At 34.0% G+C, this 17,572-nt stretch overlaps 1 protein-coding gene across 2 annotated transcripts in view; it reads right to left on the bottom strand.

Moving 5' to 3' along the window:
• LOC125055372 (Down syndrome cell adhesion molecule-like protein Dscam2) overlaps positions 1-17,572 on the bottom strand; it is a 49,106-nt gene that overhangs the window by 29,724 nt on the left and 1,810 nt on the right. For both annotated transcript variants that reach the window (XM_047657810.1, XM_047657809.1), the window contains exons 2-4: positions 16,200-16,407; positions 7,067-7,212; positions 781-939 (exon numbers count right to left, since the gene is read on the bottom strand). In XM_047657810.1, the coding sequence (XP_047513766.1) occupies positions 781-939; positions 7,067-7,212; positions 16,200-16,407 (513 nt within the window). The remainder of the gene's footprint in view (positions 1-780; positions 940-7,066; positions 7,213-16,199; positions 16,408-17,572) is intronic.

The following is a 17,572-nucleotide window of genomic DNA, read 5'->3' on the forward strand; positions in this document are numbered from 1 at the left end:
ATTTACAAGCAATATTTAAACTATTACCGTTGACGTGTACGGTAAAATGCTTACTGCAGTAGTCAGGCAAGAATCACAAATATGTCCAATGGTGGACAAACCAAAACTTGACAAACAAATGATTATTCCTAAATGTTTAAGTGTATTTTACCTAATGTTCAAAGTTAATTTGTACACGCTTTACATTAGCTTCACCTGTATAGTATGTAACCGACTCCTTCGGACTCGATTTTGACCCACTTTAAACGGACAGATTTAATTCAAACTTTGTACACTTATAAAGAATCAGCGACAATATAATAATTTCATAGGTTTATCTCGAAAAAACAATAAAAAAAATTAAGTCCACAAAGCAATACGGTTAAATTGACACAACACGTATTTCTGCTAGGACTAAAAAGTGGAAAGTAAATATAGTTTAAAACAACTAAAAAACACGCTTTTCAAGCACATCAATGGGTTGCTCGATAGACGAAAAATATGGCACAGAGCGCCCCACGCTTCTTCACAATAATACCAGTATTTTTGTTCATTACCATTTTCAACCTAAATTAGGAATTATTTTTCACTTTTTCGTTTGATGTGCTTTAAAAGCGTGTTTTTTAGTTTTTTTAAACTATATTTATTCAATTCAAAATCATGAAACTTCTAATCTATTTTATAATTAAGTTTTGGAAATAAAGGCTATTATGTAAAAAAATGGCTACTATAGTTGTAGCAATACTGATAGTCTATCCTATTAAGTTTTATAACCTCTTGCTAATGTGCAGGGTTATCTACCTGTTCCCATGTATCCTGTTGTGAGAGGAAGTCCATCTTGCAGCCATTTGATATCCGTGAACCCTATCTGCGGCGACAATTCACATCGCAGAACTACAGAGCCCCCCAATTTCGCTGGAGTTAGCTGCTTCACCGTGGTAGCGAGAACACTGTCATCAACTACGAAAAAAAACATTATTTAAAACAAAAGAAATATTTGTTTTAATCTCATTCAATTATAAGCGAGTATTTTTTTTAAAATTGGTTATCAGTCTTCTAACGTTACTACTGCGTATAGCAACGCACGCATAATGGTAGGGGAGCCCATGATGCTAAATGGGGATTTACTCGAGCGTCGTAGAGACCTATTGGGATGCAAAGCTTAGATAAAAAGAAGAAAAAAATGTTATATGATAAATTCCTTTTCATCGGTGGGGGAAGCGGCTATAGATAGTTAAATATGTAAAAAAAAACTGTTGCATGGACATCCTCGAGCGCGTCAGATATTGATAGCATCTATGCCCTACGTATTTTTAATAATGTACGTATGTTAATCTGATCGTTTGCATGATGCGGGTGGTTGTATTTAAGGGTTGAAAATGAAAAAAATAAAAATTATCGAGCGCGTCAGATTTTCTAAGGGAGTGTTAAGTGCACCGAAAAAAAAGCTCTCATTCACTAATCTGACGATTTCGATGGGACGCAAACCCACGGCCATTTTCATAATATGCAAAAAAAAACGCAATTTTGAAATACTCAAGCGCGTCAGATTAAGATATATGTGGTTCATCTTTATGTTCTAAACGTACTGTCTCATAATCTGACGATTATCTAGAGGGATTCGCCTGATCTGACAAAAAAAATTTAGAAAAACGAGTCACCGAAAGGGCCATCCCTGCAACTTACCGCTACTTCCATTCCTGGGCGCTTAAAATTGATATTTTGAGCTCGCTGAGTTCAAAGAAATAACATGTCTATGCATTTGAGCTCTCCCAGCTCGAAAGTCTGATAGAATTTTCATAGAACACTATTTTTGGAATTTTCAAACCTCAATAACTTTTGAATGGATCAAGCAATTTTCACGCGGTTGGCGGCATTCGACGCAATTTTATCATCATTAATTTTGCAATTTTAATTGATAGAACCACAAATTTCGGAGTAATCCCGAAAAAACACTTTTTCGGGTTTCTTTCGTTCACGTTATCTCTCGAACTAATCAACCGCTTTTGACGAGCTTGGTGGCGATCGACGTGGTTTTTCAAGCTCAAAGGCGGATTAGTTTTTGAAGTTGATCAATAAAGAAACCACTTTAAAAAAAAATATTTCTTATTTTTTTTAGATTTTTCAAAATTTCTCAAAATCTATCGGTCCGAATCGGTTCAAATTCACAGGAAATGTAATTTTGAGAGAAATATTTAGAACGCCGTTTAGTAGATTCCGATCGGTTAAAGGAAATGTAGGCATCACGCAGCTGCACGCATTTAACTTTATCGACGATTTTTTGTTATTTCGGCTTGCGGAAATCGTCAGATTATATATTTTTCATTATTCTTGAATTATTTTCTTCAAGATAAAAAAAATATTAGCTACGCTCGAGAATGTCGAGATGACGGTTTTTTTTACAACTTTGTTGCCCTCCCCTTTTTTTCCGTCACTCTCAAATTGTCAGATTAGTGGAATATACACTTTTTAGGATGTAATTACTCTGGAATTTCTGATGGTCAATTTTTTTTTACTAATCTGATCCTGTCTCCTTCACGGGCGGCCTTATATATGGGCCTCATATTTTGTGGAGGTACTTAACCGGGTACAAGGTATCCCCCTATATATTAATCTGCCGCGCTTTAGTAAATCCCGAAATCCCCTCTTGGGCCCTACCATAAAGGTTCGCTAGAAAATCAATGAATATGCTTAAAAAGTCACTCAGTATTTAGTTCAAATACCTCGCTCCAATACTTAGGTATATAGCATATTCTTCGTTATTTAAAGAATAATTTGTGATTTAAAATAACAGTCAGTTATCAGACCAGTATCAGTGCAGTATCTCTGAAGCACTGGAAGGCAAAGAGCTCCACTCGTCTCACTATCAAGATCAATGGGCAAATAATTAACAACTTGAGATACGCCGATGATACCACTCTTATAGCAACAACACCTGAAGATCTACAGAGTATAGTTGACCACGTCTATGAGTGCAGCAAAAGAGCGGGGATATCAATGAACCTCGCCAAAACCAAGTATATGGTGATTAGCAGAAGAGAAGACTTAAACCCAGCAATCTCGGTGGCAGGTACTACTTTAGAGAGAGTTAATAAATACAAGTACCTAGGCACATGGCTGACTGAAGCATGGGAGTCTGAAAATGAAGTGAAGACCCGAATAGAAGTTGCTCGTGCTTCCTTCAACAAAATGAGAAAGGTACTCGGCAACAAGGACATCAGTCTGCACCTCCAAAGTAGGATGCTTCAATGTTACATCTGGCCAGTTGTAATGTATGGTTGCGAGGCTTGGACCTTGAAGGAGGCAACCATTAAGAAACTTCACGCTTTTGAAATGTGGTGTTACCGAAGAACGCTGAGGATAAGCTGGGTCCATAGAGTCACGAACGAAGAAGTTCTACGGCGTGTCAAACGATCCCGAGAACTCACGTTGAACATTAAAAAGAAGAAGATAAGTTACTTGGGACATGTGTTTCGACACGAACGGTACCGACTTCTTCAAGTAATCATGATGGGCAAGGTCGAGGGGAAAAGACGCGCTGGCAGAAGGAGGAAGTCGTGGCTCCGCAATATTAGAGAATGGACGGGAGTGGCCATTGTAGAACAGCTGATGCGCTTGGCAAAAAATAAGAAGGAGTTCGACGAGCTGACCGCCAACCTCCAGTAGAGAGGCACTTTAAGAAGAAGAAGAATCAGTGCAAGATAGTTAAAACCACACAGTGCCTTTAACTATCTTTGGCGCAACACAAATGGAGCTACAAAATTTTAGATCTGGCTCTCAAATTTCTGTATCTGTTCTGTGATCATTTCTAATAAGGCAAGTTGGTGATCAACCTTCAGTCCCCTACACACACCATCGACTTTTTGGGTCATACATGCCAGTTTCTTCACGATGGCTAACTTCACCGTACATAGACAGAAAGTCACTTTGTGCACAGCCGGGAATTGAACCTACGACCGCAAGGATAACACGTTATATATTGGATAACCATTAACTTTTAATTTTGCATTTTCTTTATTTATTTTCAATTTAATAATATGTATATCATTCTAATAATTCATAAATCAATGATATAACATATTATATGTACTAAAAATATGTACGATTTATAATATTATAACAACGCTAACTTTTCTAAATTAAGTTACAGTAAAAAATAGCCAGATGCATTGCAATCCAAATCTGTATGTATATGTTTCGTAGTTATTTTTTTTTAAATATAATAGGAGGCAAACGGGCAGGAGGCTCACCTGATATTAACTGATATCGCCGCCGGACACTCACACTGCCAGAAGGCTCGCAAGTGCGTTGCCGGCCTTTCAAGAATTGGTACGCTCTTTTCTTGAAGGACCCTTGAATTGGTTCGAAAATACTTCAGTGGGCAGCTGGTTCCACATTGGGGTGGTACGCGGCAAAAACTGCCTTAGAAAACGCTCAGTTGTTTTGTTGGAACGTTTTATACAACAAAAAGGTGATCAGCTTAATGCCGTCAACCATTTGGGATCTAAGGCATGCCGGTTTGATGTTTTACTTCACCGTACGAATATTGAATGTGCATATATAACTAAATTGGTTTACATGGATTTAGTTATATATGCACGTTGGCTAGGGTTCGAACCTACGGACCTCACTAGGCAAATAAAAAAAATTGCTCTCACTGACAGAGAGACATCTGTTAACATTAACTTTTGAATACATTTTGTTTTTGCTTATACTGGGTGGCGCAAAAGTACTGGCACTAAAGAATACTTGTTTATTTTTTTATATGACATTTCCTGTCATTCTTTTCTTAAAAATTGTGTAGTGAACAAATGTAAAATACACTGAAAATAAACATGGACCGTTTTACTCCCCAAGAATGTGGAATAATCGTGTCAATGTTCTTACGGAATAATTCATCCATGATAAAAACACAACGTGACATTCGTCGACGATTTCCCCACCGTCCGACACCGATTGGTCGCACAATCCGACGCTTTGCCACACGCCTTGAAGCAAACAACAGAATGACAGGAAATGTCATATAAAAAAAATAAACAAATTTTCTTTAGTGCCAGTACTTTTGCGCCACCCAGGAGATTCATTGTTATTCACACAAAAAATAAATCAAACTTTCCATTGTGTTTTTATCATAGCAAACAATAAATTGATTCAATTGTATCGTGTTTTGTCAGGGAAGCCTCATTATTGTGTATTGACGTCGCCCAATTATGGATACGTTTTATAGAATTTTTCATGCCAATTAATCAACAAAAGCTATATTGGCAATTTTATCAATTTCCCGGTATCCTGGTTTATTCAGAGTTTTCTTGTTCTCTTATTCACTATTCCATTTACAAAAACTCTGAGTTTTAAGTTTGTTTTTAGTTTGGTGATTGTAAGCCTTGTATTTATTAGTATACGAAGGAAGAATTACTCAAGCCACACGTGCATATTATCAATTAATAAAAAAAAATCAGTGGCGCTACAACCTTTTTTTTTGGCCTGGGCCACAGATTTCTTTATCTGTTTCATGATTGTCAATATAAAAGGCAAGTAGCGACTTTTAGGGTCAAAGGCAAGCCGGTTTTCCTTACGATGTTTTCCTTCACTGTTCGAGCGAATGTTCGCACATAAAAAGAAAGTCCATTAGCCACTATAACCAACTAGGAAACGATAAATACTTAGTTTGATTGTAATTGGTTAACAGTATCTCTAGTCCAATAAAAACGCAGTACGATGCATCTTTTCGTTTTTTTTAATATGATATGGAGAGGCCACTGCTGCAGCCCATGAACACCCATGTTAGTGAATGGACTGCCTGCCTTTAAGAGAGAGGAATATGTCCTTTTTTAAATATGCCGTATCTCCCAGAAAATACCCCTACTGGAAGTCGATTCCACAGCTCAACACTTCGTAAAGGAAATGCCTAGAGAAGCAAATTGTGGAATTCTCCCAGCTATCGAGGTGGTTGATAAAGCATGGAAGTATTCTGAAACGAAACAGCAGTACAAATATTTCTTCAGAACACTCTCCCCAGTACACTATAATATAATATATGCATATGCAGGGAAAGAAAATCAAGCCGTAGTTAGAGATTGTCCATCCAACAAGTTCTCCGGAGAATTTGGTCAAAAGAAAGAAACTGGTATTTGGGTTTAAACAGTCACAATTAAACGTTTAAACTATCGTTGTTTTTTCGAAAATTATTTCATTTAAAGCCGTCATTTAGGTAAATAGTAAAACATTTTTTGATGAGGTAGGATGTATATGAAGAGCAAAATATAATATATTTAATTCTGGCAGGGAATAAGTAAGTTTTTATAGTAAATTTTTTACCCATTTTTCAAGTTCACATGAAGCCACAAGTGCCACAATAATCTAGTTAAGTGACCACCTGTTTTAAAGCTTTGTGATATAAATTTACGAAGATAATATTAAAAGAGCTCTGAAGTTTATTTAGACCCATTTAAAAAATTTCCTTCGTTCAAAACAAAAGACTACTTGTTTCTAACTTCTTGATATGCCATTTTTAATCCTTTAATTAAAAGTTTTATCCCTGTAAAAACTCGGGGGCCGTGGGCTGTTTCCATTTTATTTTGTATTTCCTCGGATTGTAACTGAAAGTTAATTGGTCTAACTCAGCAAAGTCATAATTTGTTTTGCCTTTCTTCTACATTTGTATATTAAATTTTACGGTTCAAAATGTTGAAATTACTGAAATGATAATAAGACTACGTATTATGTATAGACTACATATAATGGCTGGTCTATAATATAATTTTTTACTAAATCATCTACGTAATACGTATGCATCATGGCATAGACAAGTTTCTAGGGCACAGAAGGATTTAAAACAGAAGATGGTTACGGTTAGGTTAGGATATGCTACAATAACCGACTTTACTTTTCATAAACAAATGAACCACGCCACTGTCCGTTGTTTCACCTTTCGCCTGAATTTCTTTTACATTTGACCTCAGTTTAACCTGTTGACTACTTCTTAATACGTTATATTTTTGTGTTTATTATTACTGTCTATATAATAATAAAGTAATTCTATGAAGATAATCTCATAAAACTTTATTAACCACTATGGGCAAATTACCTGGTTGTAAGAGGACCGGCCGAGATAGAGTGACACCAGCCTTATTGGATGCTCTACATCGAAGGATGGCGCTGCTCCCTCCACCACCAGCATCTACCATGGATCGGCGAGCACCTACTACTAATCTTCCATCGCTCAGAACATGTCTGTAATCAAAGAAAACGGTTAATTATTTATTACATTTACCATTAAAGTAGAGATGACTACGGTAGTCACAGTCGTTCGTTAAATTCAATGTTTTTGATATTTATTTATTTTTAAAACAAAAGATTCAGTACATGGGTTAATTGTAGCAGATATTGGTGCTAAATTAGTATTGGTTAGTAACAATAGTGCCTTTGGTGGGTCTGTACCATTTTAGACATCAGCTATTTTCGTATCCTACTATTGATTTCAGAAAATCTTTGGTGTCTTTATTCAAATCTTTAGTATACAACTCTTAAAGAAGAGCTCTTACTGCAAATGCTAAGGGTAGAATATGTATTAATAATTTATCAATCTGTCACATAACGGGCCTGTTTGATTTTTAGTTCAACAGTAGCTTTTTGAATTGTATAATAATCTACAAAAATAGATACTTTTTATCATCTACATATAGACAAAAAAGGTTCAATAACTAATATTGGTGAAGGCCTGGCAAAAAAGTCCATTCAAAATAGTAAGTATATTATGTAAACCCATGTGAGGAGGACATTAATCATCTAAATATATAATATTAGCTGCCCCCGCGAACTTCGCTTCTCCTTAATGTGATTTTACTTAGCATACCTTTTTAGTATAAACCAACATGGAACATTTTCCTATGCTACCCCAGACTGTTCGGTTTTCCGGAATTAAATTTTTTTTAGGGTCTTCTGTGATTTCTACCCCAGAGTTCAAGTTATAAGTTCATAACCAATAAATAAAAAATATGGGTGATCGTAGGGTGCAAATTAAGGGTTATATGTATTTTTGTATACTGTATCATAAAAAAAACAACATTTTTTATCTCAAACATTAAAATTTAGGGGACCACTCTTAATATTTAGGGGTTTAATAGATAGTAGCCGATTTTCAGACTTACTGAATATGCATAAAAAATTCATAAGAATCGGTCTAGCCGTTTCGGAGGAGTATGGGAACGAACATTCTGACACGAGAATTTTATATATTAGATTATTTTTTAAGTATGGAAATATACCACTTATAAAGCAATACAGATACCATTTTAATACAAGGTTAACAATTCTTATAAAAGTATATTGGATTAAGTATCCCTTTTCATTAATGGGATTGCGGTATCATTATGATAATAAATATTTATATATACGCGTACTAATAAAATAACGTCAACCATTAGTGCAGAAGTAACTCGCCGTTAACCGCTATTCAAACAATACAAGAATAGTAATGGGTCTATAATGATCAAACTTTTACTATTAAGAGCTAAGGTATCCCCGCAGACATTAATGTCATACTTTCATACAATTCGTAGATTTATACACAATGTCTTTTACCTTAGTATCCGACTTTTATTTACGTAAGTAACACAGTACATATATATTGGACTTATGTATGCTTGCAAACCCAGTCCCAGAACTACGCAAAACTATAACCATTTCAAGAATTAATTCAGTCATCAATAAGAGAATTGGTATTCCTGAAAGAAGTGCGACGTCATCATACGGAATTAAGAGATATAATTTTTTTAAGTTTTTCCGACGGGTTAGGTTATATCCTGCTGCTCGACTTTAGCCATTAGGGCATTTGGGCTGGCCAGCCAGTGGTTACAGTGGTTGAGGATCTTAACTTTAATTTAAAGGAAGCGCAGCACCTTCCTTCCTCCACCAATAATGAATAATCCAGTGGCGCAACAGCCTTCTATGCACGTAGCCTTGATTTTTGAATACTTAAGACAAGCCAGTTTCCTTATAAGCAAATAAATAAAATTTCAATTAAATAAGAAAATATATTGGTGCACAGCTGGGGTTGGAACGTACGACCTTATGGTTGAGAGTCGAAACTAGGTCTAGTACACCATTGCACTACTCTGATTTATAAGTATTAATTAATAAAAAATAATTTGTATCCCCTTATAACCCTTATTCGGATCAACTCCTTATATAAAAGCTTTACTAGTATTATTCGTTACTTGAGGCTTAAAAGGCCCAGGGAGTATTGAAGACACATATGAGATTACAGATAATAGTTTAATACTCAACGTTGCATTGTTATTTGTCTAGTTGCTATTGAACGGATTAGTCCTGGTAGGCTTCAGTGCGTTGTACGGAAGGAAATACTCACGTAGCAATGAACTGTAATATACGTATTTTGACGTTTCATATATTAAAATTTCATGTGTTTATTTGCTTGGAAGATATTTGTGGATGACCTTAGGAGCTGTGTTAATCGTATTTAGATTATCACTGCTCCTTAATCTGCGACAATATGGGATTTATTTGTTTAATTATTTACACCTTGTTATCTTAAACATACATATAAATAAACAGGTTACATAAGTTATAGGTAACACGCGGCCTTATCGAGAACAAGCGATTTATTTGTGAAATAAACAATTTAACAAACGCTTTGACAATTTAGTTGTAAACCAAAATTTTAAAAACGTGCTAGCATTGTGATTAAGCGTTATATCCTAGATCTTAGTGCTAAGTGTTTTATCTTAGACTATATGACTTCCAACTCCGGCTGGGAACCATTTTTAAAAAGCTGTTAACACATACTCAAACGGTATGAAATACAACTTGTATAGGCGCAGATTTGCCTATAAAAAACAGATGCAAAAGCGTGTCAGCCCTTTCCTTATATAGGTGATAATATATTTATCTCTCTACTGTTCGATAGTTAGTATAATAACGTCTGAATTCTAATATGAGCATGTAGCTGTGTGTTACCATCAAGCATCATTAGACACAGCGTTAATTAAGTCAATTTAAAGTGGAGTTTCCCCGAAGTGTCCAACTTTAGCTTACCTTAGCAAAAGTCAACATTGCCGTGAAGCCGAAGCGACTAACTTTATTTACTTTAGCAACCAATTTCGAACTTTATTACAGCGAGTTTCAGTCCATTTTCCGATACAGCACAATCTGTTACCACCTATTTCATACTATCTTGAAGTTTCAAGTTAGTTACGAGTCTAGCACGCCATGTGTTACGTTCTATATAAACTAAGTAGACAATTTCTTATATGATTTGAGGCTTTTAACTAAATTAGTCTTTGATCATGGTTATTTATAAGACATTAGCTGATCCGGCAAACGTTTGTTTTGCCATGTATATTATTTCTAGGAATTTTTTTAGTTCAATAAAAATAACTATCTACTAATTATAAAAAAATAGGGGTTGATAGTAGCGGGGTCAAAATCAGGGGTTGTATGTATTTTTATATGCTGTATCATAAAAAAATAAAAGAACTATAAATTCTATCCAAAAATTAAAATTAAAATTATGGGGTACCCTTAACATTTAGGGGTTTAAAAGAGAGATAGTAGCTGATTCTCAGACTTAATGAATATGCATAAAAAATTAAGCCGTTTCGGAGTAGTATGGAAACGAACATTGTGACACGAGATTTTTTTTATATTAGATATGGAAAAGTATTGTAGTAATAAAAATAAATTGAGTTATTGATAGTAATCTGTATAAAAACATGGATTTATGGATTAAAATAAATATTAAATAATCATGAATTAATAAATAAAATCCATAAATATTGATTTTCATGTCGACCACAAGTCGAATTGATGATGAAATAGCATGCTTGTAAATAATGTATTCGTCTAACTAATTATAATACTGTCTTGGATTTGAGAAGAAACCGCTTCACAAGACACTTTTGCGAACTAGGTGACTGTGGAATCGACTCCTTATCTTCCCTAAGAGGTACGACCTCCAACTGTTATAAGTAAGACTGTACTCCTTCCTCAAAGGCCGGCAACGCACCCACTAAAAATGGGTGTCCATGGGCTGCGATGACTGCCCTTTTTGGGCGTTATAAAAAAAAGTTAGTTTGTAGGCATAGTACCTTAAAGGGACTGTTGCGATGCCATGTTGCCAGAGAGCCGTTTTGGCTGGTTTTTGAAATTATGAATTTTTAATTTTAAACCCAACAGCTGTTAAAACTTAACTGAATTCAAAATAAGAAAACGTGTGAAATATAGAATCTCGTAAATAATCTGATATGGTTTTTAAAATCTTGTCAAGTAGCATTAATTCCTCGTATGTTTTACATTATAGTCAAAATACTATAATTCAAATGGTTTACGTTTTGTTACCTGTATTTACATACAAAGTAACACATTGTGACAGGCACAAACTATTTAAGTACTATAATATGTTTTTAGGTCCCAATAATAAGATATATTAATAGTCAATGTATAGAATCATGTATAGAATAGTAAACAAAAGAATATTCAAATTTAAATGAATTCCAATTCCAAATTACAATATGTTATATGAGCCAAAGTAAAGTAAAAATTTATTTAGTTACAAAAATAAGACATTTTATAAATATAAATTCATAGTTTTACGCAATTCCAGTAATTTTAAATATACCTAACTGTTAAAATGAAAAATATCACCGACACGTATTTTAACAATTTGTCTCTGCTCGTTTCATAAGTCAACTGTCACCATAATCGTTTATTTCATACACGAGATCGTTTTTCTATTCAAAATACGAGAGTAAAGGAAAAAACGGCGACCTAAATTGGTATTCGGGATTTATTTTTGGTGTACTTATTCAGAAGAACCTAGTGCGAATTTCATGTTGAAAAAAGTGCGTGCGTATAAAGAACACATGTCAGAAGTGAAATTTCTTTGTAAATTAATTATTACTAAGGTAAAAGCCCCAATAGATGATCATGTACCAGTATATAATCAATCCATGTAAGTGTGAATATAGATATATATACGTATATATTATATAATATAAATAAATAAAAAAAACTGTGTTTACTGCACAAGTTATGCGACAGAATTGCCATCTAAAGTTCTAATATGTAACTACTAAACGAATACATCAACTAATAGCGTGTATTTTTTCTCGATCTCCCTTACTTTCTCTCTCAATCTTTCTCTCTATAGCTCTCTCCCACCTCTCACTCCATGTGCGTGATGCGATGTTCGCTCTATCTCACTCTCTCTTAATCGGTCTCAATCGCACTCTCTCTTAATCGGTCTCAATCGCTCTCTTACTTTTCATCGACAAAAATGCTGCACATCATCATTCGTGACGCTAATATTATTATTATTGCGTTTCATCCGTAAAAATTTTACCTTTATTAAAGAAGTTTCACTTCAATAATTTATATACTTTTTCTTTAGACAAAGTGATTTAAGTATCTACTAGATTTACAAATCCCAAATTGAAAAATTATTTCCAAATCGTTATACGTGTCAGAATCACGTATTATACGTGTCAAGAGTTTTTATTGCTATCTTTGTATAAAATCCAAGACTGAACAATTTTGTATGACCATTTCGCCATGAAGGAATGAGGCATATAATTTCGTTTTAGTTTATGATTTATTCGTGTTATCACTTAATGTTAAATAAAGGTTTTATCAGTCACAAACTTCTATTTTAATAAGGAACATGCCTCATTATTACCACCACTGTTCTAACTAATGTCAATTGTCGACTGTCAACTGAGAGGCGACACTTCCGCCGTGTTAAATACGTGTTTCGCAAAACGTTCATACAGATTGAAGTCGATTCTTCGACTCGTTCTAAGTGTAATGAAATATCTACTTCTGTTTTTGTTTAATGTGAAAAGTGAATCATAGAATAATGGAAATGTTTTGCTTATTTTGCGAAGAGGCTTCCTTTAATTTATCGTTTTTAAAAATACCTCGCTGTTCAATTGCGATAAATCTTCTATTTAATTTATGAATTCTACTTATGTATATGGTTGGCTGGTTCGGATAAATACAAGAATTAAAATAAATATATAAAAATATATTTAAACATAAAATATCATATTGAACATTCGGTACTTAGCCAACCTACATCAGCACTGATTCTATTTAGGTGATATCGGTATGGAATCTATGTAGTGCAATACAGGTGTACATTCGATAAATAACTACGACTAATTCTGTTCTTATAACAGTCATAAAATACAACTAACAGTATATTCCCAATACTCGATAACAAAGCGACAAAGAAAGTTCGGTAAATTGTGACCGTTTCAATATTACGCCTTTCAAGTCGAAACTTTAGCACGTAGGTACCGCGACGCATCGAAACAACGTCAGCGAGAAACTTTGTAAATATATTCGTAAACGCTATGGACTCACAACTTTTATGCTCGATTGTTTTTTTTTACATTAATTCGCAGTTCATGTTTTGGCTTAAATTTCGAATATATTTATGGATTTCAATAGAAACTCTAAAACAACGTCTAAGTAACAATCTATTCTTGATGTTTCAAAATCATGAAAATGACAGTTAGATTGGGGAGCAGTTACTCCATGTTCTATATTAAGCTTCATTGCAGCGCAACATGATTAGCATACTAAATAATAAAATTGGATGAAATAGTAGATATATGTTTAGAGAATTTTATCTTCTATCCATAAACAGAGGTATCGTCTAAATAGGTTGCCAAAGTAAGCGTTGCTAATTGAAGCTTCATATAGGGGTAAAGTTTGGAAGCTCACACACGTTCGGACACGTCCCAAGTTCTGACCACTATTGGAAATTGGAAACTAGCCCAATTTATTAGCTATATGAGGAGCTGAATAAGTTGTTTGCGATTAGATGACTTTGATAAACTAATATGAAGATCATTTTGCGACACACCGGAGAGTTGGACACTGAATAAATCCTGCGGAAGTTTGACTGTGATCAAAAGATCCTAATCTAAATCGTACTCAAAAAGATCATAGCATCTTCGTAAATGGAAGGGCTAGAATTTACCAATTAAATAGGCGCAGACATCAGTTTGCGCCATATTTAATTCAAATTCAAATTGCGCTATACAAATATAAGAATAGCATATCATAAAATATTTTATATTCTGTCAAAAAAAGACTGAACTACATTTCAAGTTAGTTTTACTTCAAATCAAGCAATGCAATCCGAAATCGCGGAACATGCGCTTCTAACAAAAATAACATTTGATTTTGATTTTCAAGTTTATCCTAAATTGAGACTAATTTGTAGAAAAATGTGCACAGTTTTACATTTAAAATAAAACACTATCAAAAGTTGCCAAATATTAGCATAGTTCCGGAAGTTTCAAAATCTAATTGACCAACGAAAATGAAGTAAAACTTTAGCGGAGAAATGGGTGAACTGCTGTTACAAATTTTCTCTCATTATTTTATAAAATACTTGTTTATCCGGCAAACGTTTGTTTTGCCATGTTTATTATTTCTAGGAAATCTTTTTTTAGTTTAAATAAAAATAATCATCTACAATAATAAGAAATAGGGGTTGATTGTAGAGGGGTGAAAATCAAGGGTTGTATGTATTTTTGTATGCTATATCATAAAAAAATAAAAACAAAAATTATTATCACTTTGGGGTTTGAAAGATAGATAGTAGCCGATGCTCAGACTTAATGAGTATGAATAAAAAAAATCATAAGATTCAGTCTACCCGTTTGAAGGAGTATGGGAACGAACATTGTGAAACAAGAATTTTATATATTAGATAGAGATTCAAAGTCGTATTGTAAGCCTCCTGTCAGTACAAAAGATTAGCATTATATGGTCATCCCTTAGACTTAGCTACAATTAAAAATATCAAAGTACAAAAATGAGTCTTGACTCTTGCCCTACTGGGATGTTTTTGGACTTCAAATATTAATAGAATAATTTTCTAAGCCGTAACTTTTCCCTCCAATAACTTACTTGAATATTTGAGTTACATTTTTAAGTTAAATACCATCCAGTACCTATTTCTGATTCGACGGAATTGAATGTTAACTATGCTAGACTTGTTCATAGTTTCCTTTGAAAGACCTGATCTTGGGAAACTCTATCTAACTTTGGATTGTCTGGTATTTAACTTAGGAAGTATAACCACAGTTGATGGTATAGGGGGTTCTATACACTCGATGATATCTTCTTAAGTTAATAGCTAAGCAACATCTGACTGATCTGGTCTCTTTAAATAGAGTAATAGAAATAGAAACTAAATATTTTTATATTTTTTTCAGTTTACATTTAAACAGGTAAAAATGCACGTAAATTTTTTTAAAGCTTTAGCTTTATATTGCAACGACCGTTTTATTATTTGAATAAGTTCTTAGGTTTTTCATTCAATAATTTTATTCATCACAAGATCGAGCGTTAGTATTGAAAGAAAATTCATTGATGCATAGTCAAAGTGTAAATGCACGACCTCAGTGTTTGTAAAAAGTACCATCTACCTAGGTTAACTCGGCCTTATAATTAAATACCAATTATTATAAACCGTAGAATAATATGCAGTACTGATCGGCTAGATACTGTAATTATTAGTATGAAGATAATTAGACAAGCCAATTCAGTGAAAATAAAAACAAATACGAATACGAATGTTTGTGGTGGATTTTAACAAATAAAATCCGTTTTTTCATCAGGCTGCACATCGACATAGGCCTACTATTCATCTCGTTCTATAACAAGCTACCCTTCGGCGTACCTTCGGTAAATCAACAATAGAAACAATGATCAAAAACGAAATACGTTTAGTAAAACTTTGATAGAAAAATACAGTCCGTCGTCAGCCGATCAGCCAGTCGTTATCTAATATTTAAAATTCTCGTGTCACAATGTTCGTTCCCATACTCCTCCGAAACGGCTCGACCGATTCTTATGAATTTTTTTATGTACATTCAGTAAGTCTGAGAATCGGCTACTATCTATCTTTCAAACCCCTAAACGTTAAGGGTGGTCCGGTCCACCCCTAGGTTATTTCTATTTTTTTAATAAAACTTATGACTTGAACTCTGAGGTTTATATAGAGAAAAATCACAGAAAAACCCTTAAAAGTTTTCATTCCGGAAAACCGAACAGAATCTGTGGTAGCATAGCAAAATGTTCCATGTTGGTATGTACTAAAAAGGTAGGCTAAGTAAAATCACAAGGAGAAACGAAGTTCGCGGGGGGTTCGCTTAAAAGAATTTGAAGTACAAAATCCTCACCTTAATCCCGGTATCGTAGTAATGACCTGTCCCTCAGCGGTTACCCAATGAATGTCTGGTGTTGGATGGCCACTCGCCCTGCATACCGCATGGGCGCCCCTTGTGGCCGGCCACAGCACCCGAGGGGGTGGCTCTGTGGTAAAGTGTGGCCGCTTGTCAGTACTCGCAGCCAGGCCTATTGCTAATGCCACCACAATCACCCATTGCCCTGAAATTATATAATTGAAATAGTATTGATTGAGTCTCAATTTGTACACTTATCATGTATTGATTGTACTTGGGTGTAAGCATGGCAAAAAAGTGTTGTGTTGTCACTTAAATACCATTATTTTTGTTACGATTACGTATGAATAATACTAATACCAAACATTGTAACCAAATTAACATAGATACAGGCTATGGTGGTAAGTCATTGCCGGTAATATGCCCATTTACTTCCTAATCCTGGTAATCAGGAAAAAGTCTACCTATAGACTTGATCAGAAGCTATAATGATATTATATTTTTTATAGTTTCTAAGCATTTATCCGATTTATAAATATTTCAACAGATCCGCGCGCATTTTAGTCACGTTATTGGTTATTTGTTTGAAAGTAAATTATTATGCTTTAACTTTTCTAGAACATGGGGTAAACGGGCAGAAGGTCCACCTGATGTCAAGTGTTACCGCCGCCCATGGACACTCTCAATGCCATAGGACGCGATTGCGTTTCCGGCCTTGCATCATGCATGATTATAATGCCAAACAAAAGAAATTTATTTAAGAAAGACCACAGTAGGTGCCATGCAGTTTCAGAAACCTTTCAGGTAATATTATTAAAAAACCATTATAAAAAGAATTCGATTAAGTCTACCCAAATACGAACAGTTAGCAATTATATGAAGCGAAGCTTGTGTTAGGAAAACTTGAATAGATGATGGAGTGGAAATTTGCGCAAGTATTTTAATTACAACGTGATGTTAAGTTTGAAATGGAAAATTAATAATCTGCGTAAACAAAATTAATATTATACAAAGAATGTAATAGGATTTGTTAACGTCTTATTTAGATTTAATAAAGATAATAATAATTATAAAAGCAAAAATTGTCATCGAGGACCTTGTATATTTTAATTTTTTTGACAAAACTTAGTAAAACATAGTTATATTTTCGTTTCTGGAAACAATTGATTTTAATTTTAAATTAAATTAAGTTTAAAGGTAACTAAAACCTTTTCCTATTAATATAGAACGGCATTTGACGGTTATCTTACAAGAACGGCTTACTTAAAAAAAAAAGTTTTTTTACACTTATAATATAATTATTTTTATAATTGTGCTGTATCAGTTCTTAATTACACCCTCTTCAGTTATTTATTTAAACTATGTAATTT

This window comes from Pieris napi, chromosome 13, assembly GCF_905475465.1.
Source record: "Pieris napi chromosome 13, ilPieNapi1.2, whole genome shotgun sequence".
In the NCBI taxonomy this organism is placed as follows: Eukaryota; Metazoa; Arthropoda; class Insecta; order Lepidoptera; family Pieridae; genus Pieris; species Pieris napi.